Genomic DNA, 23,766 nt, shown 5'->3' with positions numbered 1-23,766 from the left:
ATATAGATCACTTCTTAAAAAGGGCCTGCAGGCCCTTTATTTATTATAAAAATAATTAAATTTGGTGGAAAGGAAATGTTAAAATTACCTGAAAATTCAGAAAATGTAATGTTAATTATAGTGAGGAACATTATCGTTACATACAGCCGCTCTCAGGGGGCATCTCGTTTTACTGTGGAGGCCAGAGCTACTCAGCATGGACCGCCTACTTCATGTTATCAAGTGCTGCATCCCCCCTGCCTGGCACTCCAAAAAACCCCCCTGGTCCCAACCGCCCCATCCTTTCAAAGAAGCATAACAGCTAGCCATTCTAGAATTTTAGGGAGAACATTTTGGGTATTTTTCTTCTACAGGATTAAAAAATATTTTAGAATTACTGGTTCAGACATCCACCGCTCCTAGTGGTCTAGATTGCTTCAAAATATTAAATCAAGCTGTAATTAAACTTTTTTACATTTAATTTTAGACCTTAAATTTCTATATCATTAAGACCTCAATGTTTTAATGAAAGTAGAAAATAGAGTATAATTCAGTATCACCTATTTGTCTCAAATACAAGTACAATGAGTAGTAAGTAGGTAAACAGGAATGACAATAACAAAAATAGAACTTGTGTATTTGTCCAATAAGAATTAACTCTATTTCTCTAAATTCAAGGTGTATGGCAAGTCGAATATTTGATCTTAGTGACTATTACATCATTAGTTTAACACTTAAACACTGAAGGAGGCAGTTCTCTATTCACACAGACTTCTTTCTACACAGATCTGTAAACAGTCTGAATATGTATATTTCAAATTAGTCTATGTGACCCTGTGTTCCTCTCTTCAGAAGCATCAGTAATGCATTTGGCCAATAGTCTGAAACACGAATTGTAAATTAACATAGTGTATAATCTTGATAATATGAAAAGAGTCCCAAATACTTATTTTTTAAAAATGGTAACATTAGGAAAAAAACTATAATCATCATCAGTTCTATTTCCTGAAAATTCAGTTGAGGTAACCTCTGCAAGTCACAGCTCCACATTTGCACACAGTTCTGGCCCTCTTTTTGGCTGGGCTGTGGTCAACAGAATCTGAAGATATATCTCCAGAACCTGAATACGTAGAAAAAGAAATACAGAAGAGTTAAGACAATTCATAATGAGTTTCAAATTTTCTTTCAGTTGTAAATTGACAGAATCTTTACAAACTGTCTTGAAAGGATGCTGTGGGCTAGTAAGAGGTAAAGTGTATGTTATTAGTCCATATTTATGAGAATGGATTTGTGAAATGATGAAACTTACTAGTAAAATCCAGTATACACGCATTCATTTCATAAATTGCTTAAGAGCCATAAAGCAAGGTCAAGTAGTAACAATACGTAAAGGGCATCATACTTAGAAAAACAAAGAAAAGAAAACACATGTTGTCACAGTAAAGCAAACAGAATTAAATGTTCTCTTTAAAAGCCAGATTCAGTTAGGAATGGAATAAGCTCATATGTGATTTAAATCATATTTTCAATCTTACGAATATACATCTTTCAGTAAATATTCAGAAATGTAGGCTTAAAATTTTTTAAATACAAGTAATATTGAGAAAAGGTGTTATAATAAATAAGCTTCTGTATGGAAGTTCTGAAAAAAGCAGGCAGCAACATGCTGTAGAAGAAAGAGCATTACTCAGCCCAAGATCAGGCAGACCTGGATTCTAGTATTAGCTCTGTCAGATTAGCTTTGTGCCCTCAGCAAAAAGACAAACTCTTATAGCCTCATTTTTTAAAACCTTAACATGAGTTTGGTTCAGATACTCTAAGGTCTTCTCCTATTCTGATTAGATTCTTCACACTGAAACTCCACCAAAGAAACTGTATTTGAAAATCATACCTTTCATTTGATAATCAAAAGTGAGCTCTTCTCCAGCATTTATAGTTCTCGTGGAAAATAATGCTATTCGGGGAAGACGGGTGTCGAGGTTATCAATGAAAACGTTGAACACCTGAAGATTCGGGTCACACTAAAAAGGAACATGAGAACCCACTGAAGTAAAATCGACATGAACGAGCTCTTCTACATGCTATATAAAATCTTTAATTTCCCAAAGTATTAGTTTTAAGTTCTACTAGAAATTAACTTGCTTATTGTTTAGAGGTCTTTGAGGCATGCACATTTAAAAATACTGTGTTCCCTTACAGAAAATGTCAGACATACATAAAACTAGAGAAAATAATATAGTAAGTCCACATATATCCACTATGCAACTTCAAAGCTTATTAACATTTTTGTCAATCTTGTTTCATCTAGTCCCAACTTCTTAACTGTTTTTGGGGAATTTTAATGCAAATGTTAGATAACATTATCATTTCACCTGTAAATATTTTAGTAAGGTATATATATATATATTTTTTGTTGTTGTTGTTTTTTGCTTGTTTCTGAAATTTTTAATTTAATATTTTTGGAGCATGTTTCACAGCCGGTAACTAAAACCACAGAAGGTGCAACTGCAGATAAGGAGGGACTACTGTATCAAAATTTATTGAAGAGCCTAGAAAGATTCAAAAAATGCCCAAGTAGAACATCTAGACATAGAAATAGAATTATTGAAATTAAAAGTAAAACATGCTCTAGTAAGGCATATTTAAAGAACTTGAGCAACTTTTAAAAAAATCAAATCAGCACTGTAGAGCTCAAATTTCATGTTGCATGGGGTTTCATTTCTTAAACTTCTGTTTGGAATTGCTCAGCATTTCGAGAACTCGGCACTACATTCTAGCATATGCAAGAAAGATCTGGTGAATCATACTGAGAAATCAAAGTAACTATTTAATTGTCCTTGAATAGAATACATCTATTTGGAGAGTATCTCAATTTTATCGTTAAGAAAAAATTCAACAAGTAAACCAGGAAACAAAGGAGTCAGAAGGTCCCTGATATTTCGTTACTAATCATAAACTAGTTTTTTGGTATAAAATCCATCAAAAGATTAACATGGTCTACCTCCTTATATGATCAGCTATAGAACTTATGCTCCAAGAAACATTTTCCTTGTAATCTATGAAATGGAGATAATGTCATCTAATCTATAGAATAGAGATAATGTCAGTCTCACAAGCCTAATACTATGTTATCCATCTAGCACTTAGGAGGTGTCCAGTAACTCCTAACCTCCCTTACTTTTGGAAATAGTTTTTATAGAGTATAAGATTCTGGAGTTAAGGGTCCAAGTGTATTCTAAGTTCTTTTCAAACAAGAATTAAGAATACTAATTCATAATTTAGAAAAGTAGCCCTAAATACTTCCTCTAGAAATTCTTAAATTTTATAAAAATGTTAACATGTTTACATTTTAAGAGAACACGGCAAATCTACCCTTCTTTAGTTGTGTATCCTAAATTTAGCTGTGTTTACTTCTGTAACCCATATAGTTATGTGTTAATTCTTAAACTTTTTACCTCTTAACTCCTCTGCTCATTAATTTCCTCCTCTATACGAGGACAATACCTATCTCATAAAGTTGTTGGAAAGTGTAAATGAAGTCACATATGTAAAGAGTCCTGCAAAATGGATGTTATTTGGTAGGCACCTCGATGAATTTTCCTAAAACAGCAATAATACCAGGAATTAACAGAAGAGGCCCTTGTATTAAAATACTTTGGAGATAATAAAAGAGTATATAATTTAAAGACAATTATTCCTCAAGTATGGAAAATCTTTTAAAACAGTACTAATTAGTCCTGTCTATACTTTCTCTCTTACACTGTGATTCACAAAATGAGACACATTTCCATATCGAGCTGCATCCACTGTGAATTCATCAGATTCATAGTCCAGATCAAAGAGATATGTGATTCCTTTGTTGTCATATAACTGCCCCCGTCTTTCAGCTTCTTCACTTGTGATAACCTAAAAAGAAAAAACTATAGTATATTATATAGCTAGTGCTGAAGAAACACCCATCCATAAATCTATTAGTTAACATATTAATGCCTTCAGGTGCATAAAAAGAAGTAAAAGTGCCATCAAAGTAAACATTCACATAAACTAGAAGAGCTAGATGAACAGAGGAGGGCAATCAGAGAGGAGAACGGGTGGCGCAAACGAAGTATGACTGTTCAAATGAGAGTGAGGACAACCCAACAATCAGCAAGCGGAAACAGTACCCACCTTCGATTCTCATTTATTTGATATGTTCAAAAAAGCTACACAACTACAGCTCTGTGTAAGACATAACAGAGTGTAAAGGACTAAATTTAGAAGTAGGTATGCTCTAAATAGGCTCTGAAGGCATATTTTTCCTATAACGAATCTGTGTACAGTTACAAATGGAAATTTGTTACAAATACAGGAGAGAAGGTACGTTAACTTTGCGGTCAACTGTTTGGAAAGTTTAGTTTTGTAGAATACGTGGTTTTCATGAAATTCTGTAGCTCACAACCATCATCTATACAGTTCTGCTCTGAAGAACACAGCCTGACCACACGCTCAGCTCAAGAAACCAAAAATGGCTCAAGTGATTCATGGTGTCAACCAAATTTAGCTGCCACATTCAGTAAACCAAAAGAAGAGAACAATTTGATTATACAAGGTCTAGTATTCTGAATAGTGATTTATAATAATCTGCCATTATCTAAAAATTTCAGGATCAAAATAGGGATGCAGTTTAACCTCAGAATTCTGGATGAATACAGATAATTAAAGGGGATCTAATTCCAAACAACTTTTAAAATACCTGGTTTGACAACCCCAGACATGCAGTCACACTCATTGTTCTAGCCACAGCTTAGCCCACCACTCAGTTTGAGGAAGTGTGGTGTACGGGTGAAGTGCAGCGATTCTGCAGCCTTGGTTTTGAACCTCGGCTCTTCTTTACTACTAACTAAGTGACCTTGGGCGAGCTGCTTAATTTCTCTGTGCCTCAGTTTCCTGCTGTACAATAATGGAGGAAATACTACCACCTCACAGAGTTGTTGAGAGAATTTAGTAAGAGTTGAAACGCAAGGTGCTTAGAATAGTATGCCTAAAATACTATGTGGTAAACACTATTTTTTGTATATAAGCATTATATGTATAAAAATAAATGTGCTCAGTAGTTGGTATTTTAGAGAATGGTCTTTGTAGCTGAGTTACAGATGCAAAGAGTTTGGATTTTTCTTATCGGTGGCTGCAATAAATTTTTTTTTTTTTTTTTTTTTTTGCGGTACGCGGGCCTCTCACTGCTGTGGCCTCTCCCGTTGCGGAGCACAGGCTCCGGACGCGCAGGCTCAGCGGCCATGGCTCACGGGCCCAGCCGCTCCGCGGCATGTGGGATTTTCCCGGACCGGGGCACGAACCCATGTCCCCTGCATCGGCAGGCGGACTCTCAACCACTGCGCCACCAGGGGAGCCCAATAAATGTTTTTATGTGTACTTTACAATACTTGCTCATAAAACATTCATGTACTCTACAGTATCATTCATGCTGATGCAAAATTGAGTTTTGCCAACTACACTTAATCATATTTGGTCAAATGGGTGAAGTAAATTACAATTTAAAAGTTTCTAAGTCAGGATGTATTTAGATCTGATATTCTTCTTAGGACTTTTGTGTAAAAATACTGGTCATATTTTCAAAGTTGCAAATGCCAGTTTCAATGACTATGAGTGGGTGTTTGTTGAAAGGCGACTCTACTTCATTTGTCACTGCGTGTAATTTTTTTTGTTCACATTCAAGTTTGTATTTCTCATGATGCCAGTGAACCCTTCCCTCAAACCTGAAGCCTGTACATATCTGCAAACGGTAACAGCAAAACGTACCAAGCGTGTTTGTTACTGAGGTAAAAGGCGGCGCCTCAAGAGCACGAGCCTCCCGCACACTGTGCGCTATGAGAGAAGCGAGCGTACCTCTCCGACATACTCCATGACAAAGCTCCTTCTCCTAATCTTCACGAGGGTCTTTACGCCCCAGCCACAGCCATTGCTGGTCCGAAAGATGCAAAGTGAATACTGCGTGCCTTTTTGGACAATCCTGTTGGGACAATCGGGTCCACACTGACACCTTGAGTTGCATTCGTAAATGGGGGTGCCAGGTGGGATTTTAATTTGCTGATTTTTATTATAAGCCAAAAGAACTCCAGCTTCAGCAGGACAACATTTCTCAAAGAAGCAATCTGTGCACGAACAACCAAAGGTGGCTTCGTTGACTAAGCTGATTCCAGGAGCTGGTTTGTATTCATTAATGTAGTAGAAGTCTGAAGGGGGGCCCTCTAAGTCCACAGTATTTTCAACAAAAATCATTCCTTTGTGATTCTTCCTTCTGTTGAGTTCATCCTGCCATCTCTGCAGAGCTATCCTTTGTTTAGCCTTCTTTACAATGTATTCAGCAATGGCAGGTTTCAAAGCTCTGTGATTTTCTTTTAGAGTTATTGCTTTGCCTTTCTTTACCTGAGATAAATAATTATGCTTGTCATTAGAGAACTGCTGAAGCAGTAATGGGCACTTGAGATTTTGCAAAGGTTCCCAAGTATTTGTAGAATCTGGCCATCCTTTCCATTTTACAAGATAATATTCCATATCCTTAAAATATAAAAGAAAATGCAAATCAGATTATGACAGACCCAATTACTGAAAAGAATTTAATATCTTAAGGAGTAAGGTATTATCATTTTTCTTAATAAAGTTCAGAATACACAGTCACAAGTTACTAGCAGATGAAATACAAATCATAAAAATAAAACTATTTTTCTTTATATTACATAAACTATGCATAGAATTTAGATGTGGCATGACGTTTGACCAGAGACAAACGAGTCGCACCTGGAGAAAGATAAAAGTACTGAAAGTCATGAATATGTTACCAAACAGTGATCAAGTGACACAAAATATATTGATCTTGATCATGGAAATAAGTTGTCCCAAAATGAATAATTTATGACCCAGCTCAGTGGCTTGCTTGGCCAGCACAGATGTAGGCATCCTCTAAGGTCCGTAATTTCATATTTTACACTGGCTGTGAGGGAAGTTCTTTTTCTCAATGTCCTGGGCACACATCCCCTAGATTTTCTAGAGTGAACTGTTCTTCCATACAGTCATTCCTGGCTGCATGTGGCTATGGAGCACAGGAAATGTGGCTAGTCTGAATTGAGATGTGCTCTAAGTGTAATACACACTGCACTTCAACAACTCAGCACAAAAAAATAACGCACAATATTTGTTAATTTTTAAAAAATATTTCTTAATGTGTAAATATCGATTACACGTTGAAATAATATTTGGGGTTAAATTAAATGTATTACTCAAAGCAATTTCACCTGTTTCTTTCCATTTTGTTTAACGTGGTTACAAGGAAATTTAAAATCATAGTCGTCCTTCGGTATTCACCAGAGGATTGGTTCCAGGACCCCTCTCAGAACCCAAAATCCACGGATGCTCAAGTCTCATATGTAAAATGGCACAGCATTTGCATATAACCTACTCATATACTTTAAATCATCTCTAGATTACTTACAATATCTAATATAATGTGAATGCTATATAAATCGTTGCCAACACATGGCAAATTCAAGTTCTGCTTTGGAACTTTCTGGAATGTTTTTCTTTTGCAAGTATTTTCGATCCGGGGTTAGTTGAATCCTGGGATGCAGAACCAGAGGACACATAGGGCCGACTGTATACATATGTAGCTTGTACTATATTTCTATTGAACAGCACAATTCCAGAGAGTTCTTACCTTAGACTCACCCGCGGCTGGATTAGGTGGCAGGCCCTCAAGGCACCAAAGATCAAATACTTTGACTTATCCCTCAGACTGCTGCTGGCCACCATGGTACCTGAAATCTTGCCTTCCCACCCCAGTGACTGGCTACGTTTTCTTCCCTTAAAGCCAGGCAATGCTATGTTAAGTTTCTCTTAAAAAAGGTAGTCTAGTGTACGTAAGAAAAAAATTTTTCAAGTAAAGTCTCTCAATTTTGTCTTTGTTCTCTGGAATAGTGAACACATATCCACGAGTGCTAGGGTAAAAGGCCTTCTGAAATATGAAAGTGATTAAACTGCATTCTACGGTTTTTAGTTATTTTAATTCATAGATATTGATAAAAACTTAACTGGGATACATTTGCTTTTTCCTGAAATTTTTAATAAAGGTTTTATTATAAAGTAAGGATGTTTTACTAGTCAGTTTATTAACGCCAAGTGGCCTGGCAGGTCTAGGCAATGTGGTATAAGCCGCACTGTGGAGGCACCACTGGGGGAGGGGCACTGAGGCAGCTTTGCAGGAGGTCACCTGACGAGTGAGAGGGCTTATCTTCACTCGAGGTTTTATTATATTCTACCCGATAAGCAGTAATGCTTGTTAATTAAAAGACCTTTGCTTCTTTGTGAAAACGGTCAAAATATGTTTTGTTAAAAAAAGTGGCTCAATTATGGTGTGCGCATATGCACAAAAACTGTACTTCTATGAAAATATATACTATGATTCCAGGAAAAAAAAAGCCTAGACATATACTGAAGTGTCAGTCATACTGGCTCACTAAAACGTAACATGGATTTCTCCCTCCTGAGGTGACTACTACAATTCGGGATTGCTGTTGGCAGATATATGCTCAATAATAATGAGATCCACTTGGCAGTATCTAACATTACCGATTCCCCTTAATTATGAAAGTTAAAAATGTTTCTGATTCCAAAATAAAGCAATGCAACCCTGGTCGTCTTTTTTTTTTTTTCCTGCTGTAGTTTTTCCTACCATAGCCCTGGGTTATACCAAAGTTACCAGCAAACAATGAAAGAAACAGAAATGGTGGCTTCAAGTCAGATGATTAAGCTAAATTATCATTCAGCAAAACTAAAAACACTATGCCACTGTAGTCAACTTCCAAAATAATGTTTTATGATGAGTCGCTTGCAAGTTTTGTATGTTAATCACATGGTACCTACCTAATTTACGGATGGTAAAGATGCTTCAAAAACCTAAGTGCTACAGAAATATTAGTAACATTTTATTTCTACTTTGTAGACTCCTTTTATTTTATAAGCCTTGTTTTACTTTTAAAATCAAAAAAAGATCTTTCCATTTTGAAAAATAAGATAATTTTATACAGAAAAATCAGTTTGACTTAACAAATTCAATTACTTCAATACCCTAAAATTTCAAATAAAAGTAAAAAATTTCTTAAGTCTCATAGGATATCAGTATCTTATTCAGATATGCAATCAACTCTTGATTACCTATAGAAATGGAGTGGAGTCATAAAAATGGTCTGCTAATCATTCCTGTATAATTTGGAATGCATCTTATTAATTTTTTTCTTCAAGACATTTTCCCCACTATGTTTAGCTTAGGTTAAATTCATTCAAATATTTTAGTATCTATTATGAGCATATGAAAGTTTGGTCACTAGAGGGTGTGATGAGATGCAAGGTAATACTAGCCTTTAGGAGCAAAATCTCGCTGGGAAAGGAAGGCAATAGTATGTAAAATAAGTAGCAGTGCAAGGTGGTACAATTTTAAATGCCAAAACAAATAAGACAATAGATACCACTAAAATACACAGAGGGAAATCAATATAGGTCAATGAGAAAAAGGTACAGAGGAAGTAGAACAAACTACACTGTGAAAGATTGATAGCATTTGTTGGGTAGGGCACAGGGCAGGCAGGATGAAAAACACAAGCAGAAGCCTGGAGCTAAGATTTGCGTGAAGTATCCAGAAAACAGTGAAGAGATGGACTTAGCCAGCTTTACAGTTTAGAACACTGAAGCGAGAGAGAGAACGGTAACGGCAATGCAAGAGCAAATTCCGGACAGCTCTGAACACCTGACTTTATCGTAGGCCAATGGTTTTTACAATTCTTAGAAACCATGGTGTTTCTGTGGGGAGCTTCATTCCACGTAAATACATTTAATTCCATCTTGTCTACTAGGAACTGCACTTACACAATGCAAACACTCAGGGCTCTGTCTTTGGCCCCTTTTCACACTAAACAAGGGTTCATCTCTTTTGAGAATCTGAAGAAAGCTACAGACCTTCCCCTATCAAAAGTCACATGTATGATACAATGGGTAAATTCAGGATATGTGGATTCCAGACTAAGAATTCTTGCTCCAAATGTTCTCTCTGGGCAACCTCTTCACTCCAATGGTTTTAACTGTATGCTGATTCTCCCAAAATTTTAGCTGCAACCCCATATAGTCAATAGCCTACTGGATGTCTGTCCCACAGGTTCTTAATCAATCTATCTACATGGAACTCGCCACTGTTGTTCCTGAATGGTTTCTCTCTGTATTCGCCATCAATGGCAGCCTTACCCCCATCTACCTAGTCACACAAGTCGCAAACCACGTCAATCTCACCTCTTCCTTCCTCTCAACCCAACCCATCACCAAGTTTCTCCACATGCTTCTTCTGGCCCACCTCTTTCGCCAGAATGCCCGTTCCTGCAAGCCTTCAGCTTTGCCTGGATTAGGACACTGATCTCCTACCGGTTTCCCTGCCACCAGACTGATAACACTCCACTCTGTCCTCTACTAACGTGTAGTTTTCTTATAAAAACAAAACATCCACAGTGCCAGCCATTCTGTTATTTTCTTGCTTAAAAATTTTAATGGCTCGCCCACTGCCTAAAGAATTAAGCTCAAACTTCCTATCATAACAAAGATCATTCTTGACTGGGTCCCTGATGCCTCCCTGACTCAATGTTCCAATGTGGCCCCATTCACACACCACCCTCCAGCCACACTGAACTGCTGTTAGTAACTGAACATGCCAGGCCTTTTCATACTTTTCTGTTGCTTTGTTCACACAGTTATTTCTAATTAGAATGTCTTCTTCCATTTGCCTACTGAACACTTATTTCAGTCTCATCTTTTATATGCAGAAAAACCTACTCATCTTTAAAACTCAGCTCAAATGTCATCTCTCCCGTGAAGTCTTCCCTCCCTCTGATTACTGCCAACTCGTGTTCCCATTTCTAATCTAAACTATAAGCCATTTGTGGGGAAGGAAAGAATCTTCTTCTTTGCAGCCCCAGAACCGAGCACAATTCCCTACTATATCCTAGGCTTTGACTAAATGTTTCTGAATGTATAACGAAAAATACAACTACCAACACGTATGCAATATAAAAATCACAACAGTAACGATATGAATCCTTAAAAGAAATACAGGCTGCTCAACTTAACCTGGAGATAGCAATTCATGGTTTTTCAATATTTGTTCTGTCATCTGCTGTCTGTAGTCAGTAAGTGGTAGCTAGCACACTTTAAAATACATATACATATGGGGGCACAAAAAAGAACAACAAAAAAAATCTGCCTTCCCATTAGCTATTTTTCCCCTGCAAGTTTTGAAGTAATCACAGTATTCACTATTAGTGGTAGAACAGCCTTAATCTGATTATGAAAATCCCAGTGTTCCATGAGAACACAGTTCGAGAACTATTACAGTCAATGGGAAGTCACTAGATTTCCATACCAGTAACCGACAGAGGGTAGGAGTTTGGGGGCCTGGGTTAGAGGCCCAAGGCTGACACAAATGAACAACATGACCTTGGAGAAGTCCCTCTTGGAGCTCTGCTTTCCTGGTCTCTAAAATTCAGGTTTTAGTCTAATGATTTCTGTTATTCCAGTTCTTAACAAATCACTCTTAAGTGCAATCAGTCTTTTAGGAGTATGACTCTATTGTTAAATGTGGCTATTTTGTTAGTATGTGGTAGTATGTGGCCGTGCAGTATAGTGGTAGTCCTAGAGACATAGAATGATCTGGATACTTTAAGAAATCAAAGCTTTGGGTAGTATTTCTTTAATATTTGATTCCTAAGGGAGAAGCCCCACTGATGTGCATGGGTGTTCTTCACTGATGAGATGAGGATGTTAATAAAGAGAACCCAGTTTTGTCAGAAATTTTTCTGTATGAAGGGGTGACATGGCAAGAACATGGCACAGGAAAATCACACAGCAGTGAGACTACCACAGTTCACATCCTTTGAGTTCCACTGGACCTGACATGAGCTCAGCACAGTAACCACCTGCTTGTTCCCCCAGCTAGCATTCTTTCCACTTCCCGAGCTGGCTATTTCAGACCTCCTCCACTTCCCTCAGGAGTCCCTATCCCACCGCCTCCCCCGTTATTTTCAGTAGCACGTGACCCTAGCGTGGAGCTAGACAAGAAGGGGACCACAGACACAACAGGAGAGAGGCCCTTCCTCCGTCAATTACCCCCATCTCCTGTCCCTTCAGTCTCTTGCTCTCTCCTGATCCTCTCTAGCATCTGAATCTCCCTTATTTTTTTTTTTTTTTTTGCGGTACGCGGGCCTCTCACTGTTGTGGCCTCTCCCGTTGTGGAGCACAGGCTCCGGACGCGCAGGCTCAGCGGCCATGGCTCACAGGCCCAGCCGCTCCGCGGCATGTGGGATCTTCCCGGACTGGGGCACGAACCCGTGTCCCCTGCATCGGCAGGCGGACTCTCAACCACTGCGCCACCAGGGAAGCCCTCCCTTATTTTTTAAAGGCAAAATTAAACTAAACCTCCTTTGAGATATAAATGCTTGAATAAGTAAGGGATCTTGAAAAGATATGATAAATTACTAAAAGGTCAGAGATCGGAGACTAAGGTATAGTCTCAGTATAAGATGCTTTATAACATGCAATTTTTAAAATCATATTATCTACTCGGATTTTTTTTTAAATTAAAAATTATAAACACCCTTAGACCCTACATAGCCCTTCTTCAAAGCTAGAGTTCTGGAAGGAGTCGCCCATACCACTTGACCCTACTTTCTCACCTCCAACTAATTCTTTAATTCATTCTATTTCGGCTTCTTCTATCCATACCACAGAAATGCTCTAAGGGTGTCAATGACCTGTCCATTGCTCAGTCCAGAGGGAGCTTTATGCTTCTTTGACCCACTGGGTATGACTCTATTTTACTGACATTATCTCCTCCTCAGGCTGCCGTGTTTACTCTTCTGATTTTCTTCCTACCTTTCCTGCCAGTTTTTCTCCGTTGCTTTGACAGTTCTTCCTGGGAGTACCACTTACTGTTCCTCAGTCCTGGCTCTTCACCTGTTTTCTTTACTTGGATCACTGCAATGGCCTCTTACCCTTTCAATCCACTCACGGCACAACAGCCAGAGTGATATTTTCAACACTCCTCTCTCCCCAGTTCACTCCCCTGCTCAAAACTACAAAATATTTCCCTATTGCCCTTAAGATAAAGTCCAAAATTCCTTTCTTGGCCTACAAGAAAATGCACTTTCTGGGGCCTGCCCCATCCTTCCAGCCTCATTTCAATCCCTCTATGTTCCACTCACACTGCAAATTCCTTGAAGGAGTCAGGCTCTCTTCTGACTCAATACCCTCCCCCATTATCTTTTCACCCTTTAGTACTAAGTTTAAACATCAGTCCTTACGGACACCTGCCTACTCTCTCCAGGATGAGCTAGAGCCTTCTGTTACATTAGCCTTACCTCAACTATAATTAAGTCCTTCATACAATGATATTTAAGGTTTTTCTACTCTCACTGAAAGATAGACCCCATGATATCAGGGACCACGCCTCTGTGTCATTCTCTGCTGAGATTGCTAGTGCCCAGTGCGTGACATGGTAGATGGTAGAAGACTGGAGAAATATCTGCAGAGTTAATGAAGGCGTAACTGTACCCAGTCCTGGGGCTTCAATCCCCATCTTCTTGCCAATCGCTTCAAGAGCAATGCTTCCACTCAGTTCTCACTCTTGATTTGGAGCCACATTTCCAACTATCTACTGGTCGTCTTACACTTAAATGCTCTCAACCTTCTTCTCCAACTTCAATCTAGTCTTCCTATCCTAATCCTCCTTAAGCCTCATCTTCCTATATTCCTGGGTCTTGGTGAACAGTATTACTCTCCACGCCAAGGCAAGCTTTCCTAGATGTGGATCCCTCACTGCTGGATCCCCAGCCAACCCCCTGACCACTAAACCACAGACTTAAATTTTACATCCGCTATAATTCAAAATATCACCAACTTATCTTTATCTTTATTGTTACTACTTTAGTTCAAGCACCATCTCTTCTTGCCCAGATTACTGCAACAGCCTTTCAGAATGTGTAAGTTATACATATGTCATTCCCCTTCCTGCCAATCCACGTTCCTCACTGCAGAGAGAAAACTCTCTGAATTGCACATCTGATAGCATCACTCTTTTCAGAACCGTTCAGGTGACTACCCACTGCTGCAGGACGGCTGGAGTTCCTCTACTCGTCTCTCACTGTCTCCCACTTCCAGATCCTACCACCCCATTCTCTATGTTAAAGCCTTAAGGAAAGACTCTACTCATCTTATCAGGCCCCAGCTAGATATTATCTTTTCTGGGAAGCCTTCTCTGACCAGCCCAGGCATACCTCTCACAGATCACATCATGATGTCTGCCCTAGCACTTATTATACTATTGCATTGGGTGATTTACTTGTCAATCTTTTTCACTGGGCTGTGAGTTCCTTAAGGTTAGGGACAGTTTCTCATGAACCTTTATTGTCCCACTGCCTAATGTAGTACCTGACACACAGAAGAAACTCAAATGTTTACTGAGACAACAGAAAGGTGAAACCAGAGATATCAGGCAATAAATTGCTGCTATAATTTAAGCGTGACGCTATGGAGGTCTAGTCTAACAGTGACGGTGAGGACTGGAGAAATCACTGACGCAACACCCAATTCAATTCATCAACCATGAACTAAATATCCATTACGTACTAGGGGCTATAGTAAGACACAGTCCTGGCCCTCAAATTGTTGCCAGTTCAGCAGGTATGAAACAAAGCTACAAAATGTGAACAGCTCTAGAATAACGACAAGAACAGTGCTTTATAAGTCCTGAATATAAAGCAATTAATTTTGCTAGAGGTGGGGAAGGGAAGAAGGCTCTATGGTTGGTGGTAACCTTTCAGTTGAACTTTGCAGGCCATGCAGATTTTGCAAGGAGAGAAGGGAAACAATAATTCAAAGAGGGAAGTGGATGAGAAAAGCAAAAGGGCACAAAGGTGCATGATGTGTTCAGATATTGGAATATAAGCTATGTTTGTTTTTTAGCTAGATTCTCAATGCTTAGAAGAGTGCTCAGCTCTTAGTAGATACTCAGTAAACCTTAGCTACATGGAAGAATTTACAAGTATATCAATGCGTAAGGAAGTAGGAAATGTTACAAGAGAACATACAAGTAGGATATGTTACAAGTAGGGTATGTTACAAGCTGGAAAGGGGGCTGGTGGCCAGATGATAACAGCCTTAGTCCAAAGGGTCTCAGCTTAGACTGGCAGACACCAGGGAGCCATTTAAAGGGCTAAAGGAAGGCCCTAATGCAATCAGAGCTGTGTTTCAGAAACAACTGTAATGGCTTTGAAGAATATGGTACTGAGACAGTGTCTTTCATGAGCTAAATGGAGGGGAACACAGAAGAAAAGGATAGGGTGTTAAGATCTTTCACCTGCCCTGAACATGAGAGACAGACAGACAGAAAGACAGAAAAGGTAGAGGTACGTTCAAGTAATACTGGCTTACAGATTCAGTTATCTGTGCTAGGCAGGATAAGAATGAGGAATAGGGCTTCCCTGGTGGTGCAGTGGTTGAGAGTCCGCCTGCCGATGCAGGGGACACGGGTTCGTGCCCCGGTCCGGGAAGATCCCACATGCCGCGGAGCAGCTGGGCCGGTGAACCATGGCCGCTGAGCCTGTGCTCCGCAGCAGGAGAGGCCACAACAGTGAGAGGCCTGCGTACCGCAAAAAAAAAAAAAAAAAAAAGAAGTGAGGAATATAAGTGGGTTGTAGGAGGACATAAGTGTGCAAAGCGTGCTTATTCCAAAGCAAGGAACCAAAAGGAGAAGGATGAAGGAGAAACTAGCAGCAAAAGTTACCCAAACTGAACTATAATACTCAGAATTCTGTAGCATAAGAAAGAAAACTGGCAGCTCCTTCAATGTAAGCACAGACTCCGTGGTAACTTACTCTGTCTGTCAAAGTATAACAGGAATGAACAGGAGAAGACAGAGAGGCAGAGACTACATAATCTGATGACCTATTAGATTTAGAGGATGGGGAGGAAGGAAGAATTAAAAAAGTATGAAATTATAAGGTTAGGTAACTGGGAGTATTATGATTCTGTCAAACTAGGTAGGGAACACTAGATCAGGACACAGATTTGAGGGAGGAAAATGGGTACAGTTTTGAATACGCTGAATGTGGTACCTGTAGGGTGTCCAGCTTAAAATGAAGCTCAGAAAGAAGTCAATGCCTCACGAAGATCTGAGGGTCATGAGCCAAATAGACAGAAGTAGAAACCACTGGGAAAGAGGTCGTCTGCAGAGCAGCTTCGAGGTGAGAAGGGGGCCAAGGACAGAGCCTTGGAGACTATGTATTAACACTTGAGAAGGACAGGGAAGAGACTGTAAAGGAGATTCAGAAAGAACAGTAAGAAAAACTGGTGGCGAAAAGAAGTGGAGATAGAGGTGAGTAACAATGATGAGAGTACACCCCTCTACGGCATGACCGCCGCAGGTCAGTCTCCGCTCACAGTAACCCCACGAGCCGGTGCTATAAAGATCCTCATCCCGTACGGGAAGCAGCGAAGGAGAGAACCTACGCAATGTGCTGAAGGTCACGCAACTAGTACATGGTAGAAGCAGAATGTGAACCAGAACCTAGGCAGTCTCTCCAAGACACGAGTTTCAGAGAAGAAAAGAGTAGCCAACAGTGTTAGGTGTTGCAAAGTGGCACAGTAAGATCTGAGGTCCTCGAGTTTGGCCTTGAGGAGGCCACTGACAGCCGTCAATCAGACAGAGAGGGTTAAAAAGTCAGTAACAAGTGGAAAGGCAAGCTACAGCAGAAATTTTTTGCAAACTGTGTATCTGATAAGGGACTATCTAGAATACACAAAGAACTGTTACAACTCAATATAAAAAGACAAACAGCCCAATTTAAGAAAACAGGTAAAGGATCTGAATAGACAGTTCTCCGGAGAAGATACACAAATGGCTACAAGCAGCAGTCCCCAACCTTTTTGGCACCAGGGACCGGTTTCGTGGAAGACAATGTTTCCATGGATTGGGGTGGGGGAGGCGGGGGGAGGATGGTTCAGGCGGTGACGTGAGCGACGGGGAGCGGCAGGTGAAGCCTCGCTCACTCCCCGGCCACTCACCTCCTGCTGTGAGGCCTGGTTCCTAACAGGCTGCGGACCGAGAGCTATAAGCACTTGAGAAGATGCTCAGCATCATTAGCCATCAGAGAAATGCAGATCAAAACCATGAGACACTCCATACCCACAAGGACAACTATAATCCAAAAGTCAGATAATAGCAAGTATTGGTGAACATGCAGAAACTGAAACCCTCATACGCTGCTGGGGGGAATGTAAAATGGGGCGGTCACTTTGCAAAACAGTTTGACAGCTGCTCAAATGGTTAAACACAGAGGTACCATATAACCCAGCAATTCAACTCCTAGGTATATATCCAGGAGAAATGAAAACACGCCCACACAAAGGCTTGTACATGATGTTCATAACAGCATTACTTATAATAGCCCCCAAACAGGAACAACCCAAATGTCCATCAAGCGATGAATGGATACATTAAATGTGATATATCCATACAATGGAATATTTGGCAACAAAAAAAATGAAGTATTGATACGTGCTACAGCATGAATGAACCTTGAAAACATTATGTTAAATGCAGGAAGCCAATCATAAAGGATCACATAAATATTGTACAATTCCATTTATATGAAATGTCCAAATAGGCAAATCTATTGAGACAGAAAGTAGATTAGTGGTTGCCTAGGGTTAGCGGGGAAAAGAGATGGGGAGGTTTGGGGGGTGATGGCTAAGCAGTATGGGGTTCTTTTTAGGGTAATGAAAATGTGCTACCATCTCCACAAAAAGTTTTAGAATAATTCTGAGAGGGTACAAAAACCTTTGAATTGTACAGTTTAAATTGGTGAATTGTAGGGTATGTGAATTATATGTCAATAAAGCCGTTTTTAAAAAGTTAATGGGAAATGAAGTAGAAGGAAAAGACAGGAAATGCTTGAGTGGGGATGGAAGACGTAAGAAAGATTTCGGAAGGTTAAGGAAGATCTGAATAGGTTTATTGATTAAGATAAAGCAGTGGAAAAACAGTGCTTGATACAAAAACGACATCAGAGAGCTTCCCTGGTGGTGCAGTGGTTGAGAGTCTGCCTGCCGATGCAGGGGACACAGGTTTGTGCCCCGGTCCGGGAAGATCCCACGTGCCACGGAGCTGCTGGGTCCGTGAGCCATGGCCGCTGAGCCTGCGCATCCGGAGCCTGTGTTCCGCAACGGGAGAAGCCAAAACAGTGAGAGGCCCGCGTACCGCAAAAAAAAAAAAGGACATCAGAGATTAAGCAAAGTCCTAAAGGGGATGGGTAGGAAGAAAAAAGAAAAATGGTGACACCTCTGAAAGAATGAACAAAGATACAGATAACTGGTGTGAAGGTAACTTGGAAGTTCATCCTTGAAGGATCCAGTGAGGCAGAAGTCTGCAGCTGAATATGAGAGGGTGAGGGATACAGTCAGAAGTCCAGAAAAGTAATAAAATTTGGGGAGACTGATGACAAAAATGGAAGGAGCAAGCAAAAGATAAAAAGCTTGTCAAGCAGAACTGAGCAGTGCAAGAATAGAAATAATATGTAACGGAACCAAGAAGTGTGATTATATGACACCTGTGGCTAGACTGGTCGGGCCAGGGTTTATAAACTGAATTGGCAGATGACAGGGTTGTTTTGGGGTTGAAGGCTGCTGAGAGTGTACGTGAAATGCTTCATCATAAAATCCCACTGAGTGGGGAAGTCAGTGACACCAAAAAGAAGATGGATGTTTCAAAGGAAGAATGGGATTTAATGACTGAATCCATATGGAGGATGAAAAAGAAGGAAAACAAAGAATTAAACAGGATTCCTGATTCATTCATCTGCAAGAATGGACAGATTAATTAATTGAAACAGAGTTCTTGTAGAGGAAGTAGGCTACAGAAAGGTGAATTACTCAAAAATACATTGTAAGGTTTAGATTGAAAGAGCTTCTTGAAGAACAACCCTGTAGAGGAACAGAAACAAAGTGAGGCCCAGAGAAGTTAAATGACTTTACTGAAGTCATGAGGTTCTAGACGAAGCCTAGAAATGACTGTGAACTCCAGGCCATTTTATTGCACAACAGAACCTCACTGCTAGCAGGAGTTTGACAGGATGGCAGGAAATACAAACGGTGATGCTTCTTGAGGAGATTCAGTACCACTAAAATTGGCTTGAATTTCTAGGTTCATCTCAGGTGATAGTGGGGAAACATGATTCAGGAACAAAATGAATGACAGGAGAAGCCAATCTCAGATAAAACATTTGCTCTGGTAATCCACCTGGAGATAATCAAGAGTTGGATGTAGAATGATATTGATATAAGCACCTTGAAATATTCTAATATAAGAACATTTTATGCTTCAAAATCCTCTCAATGTTATTTGGCAAAACAGATGATAGGACACAACTTTATTATGGCCAAGAATTTTAACCATTAAGAAGAGTTCTGCTTACTTTTAAGGTTCTTTTTATGTCACAGAAATATGAAATACTGAATTGAAGTCTGATTAGGTCTCTTTTAAGGGTCTAGATATTTGCCTTACCTTTTCTACCTTGTAGTCACACAAGTATTCCACCTCATAATTGTTTAGATTCCTTTTGGTGATTCCAATCGATTTACATGTGAGCTTTTCTTTTCTACATAATTCCTGAAGAGTATCAAGTGAAACTAGGCAAGGCACACACCAAGCTACAATAAGAAAATAGAATTCTTTACTAGTGAAATAGCTACTCAATTAAAATAAAACAAAACAAAAAACCAAAAGAAAAAAGGGGAAAACTCAAGACCTCTATATCCCCACCCTTCAAGTGGCAATTTTATAAGACTAAAAATTCATATGACAAGGAACCATATACACGTCTTTAAGAAAAAGTTAACCATTAAAGAACTCTCTTGGTAAATTGGTCTTCCTGGATTTTCTCATGGGTCTCTATCCTACATGTTTAACTGATGTCAATTTCTACTAGGCCCCCTGAACAAAATGTTTCATGTCTATAAGCTTGCATTAGATTATATATAGATGCAAAAGTCGAGATAATGTTTTTGACTTTTTCATTGTATTCTACACAGAATTGCTCATTTAATAAAATGTAGATCTCAAGGACACGCTCATTATTGTTAGAAATACATCTTAAATATATTTTAAAATAATCTTACATTGTTAAAAAGTAACAATGTAAGATTCTTAGTTGAACAATAAGAACTGAAATCTAATTGAAATCTAATTCTATAGTTACATACTCATACATCACATGGCCTACTTTTCCCATTTTGGAAGGTTGCATAAAATTTTAACTCCGATTTTCCCCATGCTGCAATGTATTATTATCAAGGTCAATAAACCCAGGAGTTAAAATAAAACAACGGAGAGTATATTGAGTTTTGTTACTACTCATTTCCTATATTGCTTCCAAAGCCAAGAATGACAATACAGAGAGTATTCAATTTACATAATCCACACACCAAGCTTGAAGAAAGTCAGCCGTCCTCATGATCAACCTTGTAGAAGCCAATAACTAACTCTGCTGCGGAAGATTTTACCCTCAAATTCCCGCAAACAGTATGCTACCATACTGCATTTAAAGTATGTTAACACAAACTGATATTTAGAAACAGGTAATGAACCTGGCTTTATGGCTAGCGCTAGTAGAAGCACCAGGGAGGATCAAGAGGTCCTCTGCCCCAGCCTCCGCCAGGCCACCGAGCTGCATGATTTTAGGGAGGTTTCCATCTTTCTGGGTTTCAGCTTCGCTGGAAAAAATGGCAGGGTTGGAGTAAACTGGGATTACCAAACAAAATTTATCAGTAAACGCTGGCTTTACTTGGTAGCTCTCCAAGGTAGTGGTGATAACCTTTTGGGTTAGAGGTAATTTCCAGAGAGGAGAGAACAGCTGGTCTTCCTATAATCTCCCCTCGCCCTCCCCATCTCACACCGGGATTTCACGGTCAGAAACCCTCAAGTACGATTTCCACACGTGCCCCCAACCCCTTCCAAAAAAGGATGCATGATTCTAGACCAAGAAAGTGAAAAGGATTTTCCCCCAAAATATCTGGGGGGCGAGTCTGCTGGTTTTGGAGTGGTGGTTTGGGGGGAGGGGAGTGGCAGAATAGAAACGACCCCTTAAGTCCCCTGTATTGAAATAACCTCAGGATGTTTTGTGTAAAAGGTAACCTCATTATGCTGATCACATGCAGAGGAGGTTCCTCTGGGCTATCTACCCAGCGTGGATTTGTCTGCCGTTCCTACCATTTTCACCCAGTCCGAGTTACACGAGGATTCAAGACGCGACCCTCCACGGAAATGCTGTTTTGGGGAATAAGAAAACTTGGAACATAAAAAACTGCAAACCCCCTGCCCCCGCGGCAGAAAAATAATTCATTGGTAAGATTAAACATTTCATGACCACCACGAAAACTTGACACTAGTTCCACACTAACCCCTAGCGGAGGAAAAGTTGGGGGGTAATGAATCCATAATCCACGCAGAGAGGCGCAGCGCTGGAAAATACCTTTCAATTCTATAAGGCAGTGAAAGTTCCCGTCCTTCAGCGCGCGCACAAACACACGTTAGGCACCGAATTCTTCGGCGTCCACATAAATACCTCGCAAGTTACCGGGGTGGGGGGGAACCGATTCCCGTAAGCCAGGGGCTGCCGCCGCCAGTATCCACTTACTGGGGTTCTCTGCAACGGGGAACCGCCCCTCCCGGTGCGTCCGCATCGGGGTGCATCCTCACTCAGCCTTCACACCTCTGCCCCGACCTCTCTCCGCTCCTTTGACACTGTGGTCACACTCACCCCACGGGGTCCTCCCGCTCCCCAGTTCCGAAGCCAGCCCGACCGCAAACGTCCCGCTCAAACCACCACAAAGGAGTCGCGCCCCCAGCGTGCCCACGGACCTCGAGCCGCGCCGGGCTCCGCCGGGGCCGCCCGGACGCCACCGCACGGCTGCCCCGCGGGGAGGAGGCTCGGGCGCGGCGGGCGGCGGGGGCCGGGCCGCCGGGTCGGCGGGCCGACAGCGGTGCGCGCGGGCCGGGCCTCGCGGGGGTCGGGCGCGGGAGGGGACTGAGGGCAGCGGGCGGGCCGAGCCGCGAGGAGGGTCAGGGGCCGGGGGCAGGGAGGAGCCCGAGGCGCGCGTCTGGGGGCCGCGGTGTCAGTGGCGCGGGAGGCGGCGTCTCGCCGCGTCGCGCTCCGGCCGGCCCGCGCGTCCCGGCCCCGCTTCCCGGGCCTCGGGAGTTTGCCCGGCGGACGGGGGACAGTGCGGGGCGCCGCTCTCCAGCCCTCACCTCCTCGCGCCTCGGCCCCGGCCGCCGCCATCTTGAGGAGCTTTCATTCAAACTGGCGCGGTCTGACCGGATAGCTCAGCTGGCCTGACGCCCCGCCCCAGCCCGGCCCGCGCGGAACTCGGGGGCCGGGGCGGGGGACTAACCCGCGAGGCGTCCTGACGTCAGCGGAGGCCGACACAGCCGCGGCGGCGAGTGCGCCTGCGCCCCAAGTCTCCTCCGGGCGCTCGGAGGGGCGGGGCGCGGGGGTGGGGAGCGCTACCCTAGGTGAAGGGCCACCTGCCCTGGCCTGGCTGGCTTAGCGCCTGATTCAGGGTACCGACATTAGGCCTTCCCACGCTTGTTAGTTCTTCTACACGGGCGCTACGTGTACGTTGTGCAAAATTGCAAACGCAGAGCGGAGCTATGCGGTGCAGAGTACGTTTCGCTCTCACACCTGCTCCTCAGCCACCTGAGCCCAACTGGCCATTGTTAACGTTTCCGTCCACCCTACGCACCTAGATCACAGGTTCTCAAAATTGGCTGCACGTTGGGATCACTTACAGGTTTTGTATTTTGGTTTCACTCTCGGAGATTTGATAGGAATGGGCTGCAACCGGGACGCTGGAATTTTTTAAAGCTCCCCAGGTGATTCTAAGTGTGCAATTTGAAACCACTGTTCTAGATCAGTGCTTCTCACACTTGAATGGGCAGAGGAGTCTGGGCATCTGGTTAACATGCAGGTTCGAATTAGTTAGGTCTGGACTGGGACCTGAGGTTCTGCGTTTCTGACGAGCTCCCAGGCTACGTCCCACACCAGTAGCCGGGCTGCGGGATGCCCAGGTCCTCTCAACGGGCCCACACCGGTCTCCACCCCCCAGCCCGCCTCCATCCAGCCATAGCACCGCATCCATGGTGATTGTTCTTAACAATCTGAGGCAGAAGTCTGCCAAGAGTAAATTGCGAAAGTTCGGTAGAAAGCCGTTTGACGTCTACCAAGGATTTTTAAAAGAAATTTGTGTAAAATACAAAAATATTTTAAAGCATCCTGTGTAAGTTTGACATGTTGGAAATAAACACAGAACATTAAAGGAATTAATTTGTTTTGATTACGTTATGAAATAGTGTCTAGTCATTTAAAAAGATGTTTATGAAGCCTTTGGTGTCATGGAGAAGTGTTTAACAGAACTTCTTAAGGAAAACATATAAAAACAAAAAGCTGTAAACATACAGAGTTTCAACTGTGTAAGGAAATGTATAGGAAGATAGATAATAAGATCTCTGGGAAGTAGTTTCCTTTTTGACTTCTTGTTTTTACATATTTTCTATAATGAGCATCTTATTACCTTGATAGTAAGGAATAAAAAGTCCTCCAACCTTATTACATGGAAGGCCCTTTGTGATATGGGGATTCCTGCCCACTTCTC

General features: G+C 41.4%; 2 protein-coding genes across 4 annotated transcripts in view; one reads left to right on the top strand and one right to left on the bottom strand.

The window, feature by feature from the left end:
• DCLRE1C (DNA cross-link repair 1C) overlaps positions 1-8,747 on the top strand; it is a 62,384-nt gene extending 53,637 nt beyond the window's left edge. The window contains exon 14 of the mRNA XM_060162368.1: positions 5,693-8,747. Coding sequence (XP_060018351.1) covers positions 5,693-5,736 — 44 coding nt within the window. The 3' untranslated portion in view covers positions 5,737-8,747. The remainder of the gene's footprint in view (positions 1-5,692) is intronic.
• Positions 79-22,515, bottom strand: SUV39H2 (SUV39H2 histone lysine methyltransferase). Of its 3 annotated transcripts, none has more exons than XM_060162420.1 (6): positions 22,364-22,515; positions 19,622-19,767; positions 5,863-6,534; positions 3,739-3,885; positions 1,871-2,000; positions 79-1,099 (listed from the first exon to the last, which is right to left on the bottom strand). In XM_060162420.1, exons 1-6 carry the CDS (start codon positions 22,392-22,394, stop codon positions 993-995), a joined length of 1,233 nt encoding a protein of 410 aa, XP_060018403.1. In that variant the 5' UTR covers positions 22,395-22,515; the 3' UTR covers positions 79-992. The 3 variants fall into 3 exon arrangements, with proteins under 3 accessions (XP_060018403.1, XP_060018382.1, XP_060018392.1); XM_060162399.1 differs by having other exon boundaries at positions 5,863-6,402; XM_060162409.1 differs by lacking the exon at positions 19,622-19,767 and having other exon boundaries at positions 22,364-22,410.
• Between the last annotated feature and the right edge of the window lie 1,251 nt (positions 22,516-23,766).

Source organism: Lagenorhynchus albirostris, chromosome 1, assembly GCF_949774975.1.
Source record: "Lagenorhynchus albirostris chromosome 1, mLagAlb1.1, whole genome shotgun sequence".
NCBI classification, from domain to species: domain Eukaryota; kingdom Metazoa; phylum Chordata; class Mammalia; order Artiodactyla; family Delphinidae; genus Lagenorhynchus; species Lagenorhynchus albirostris.
Note: the sequence above shows the minus strand (reverse complement) of the source record. Positions and strands in the feature narration are given on the sequence as shown.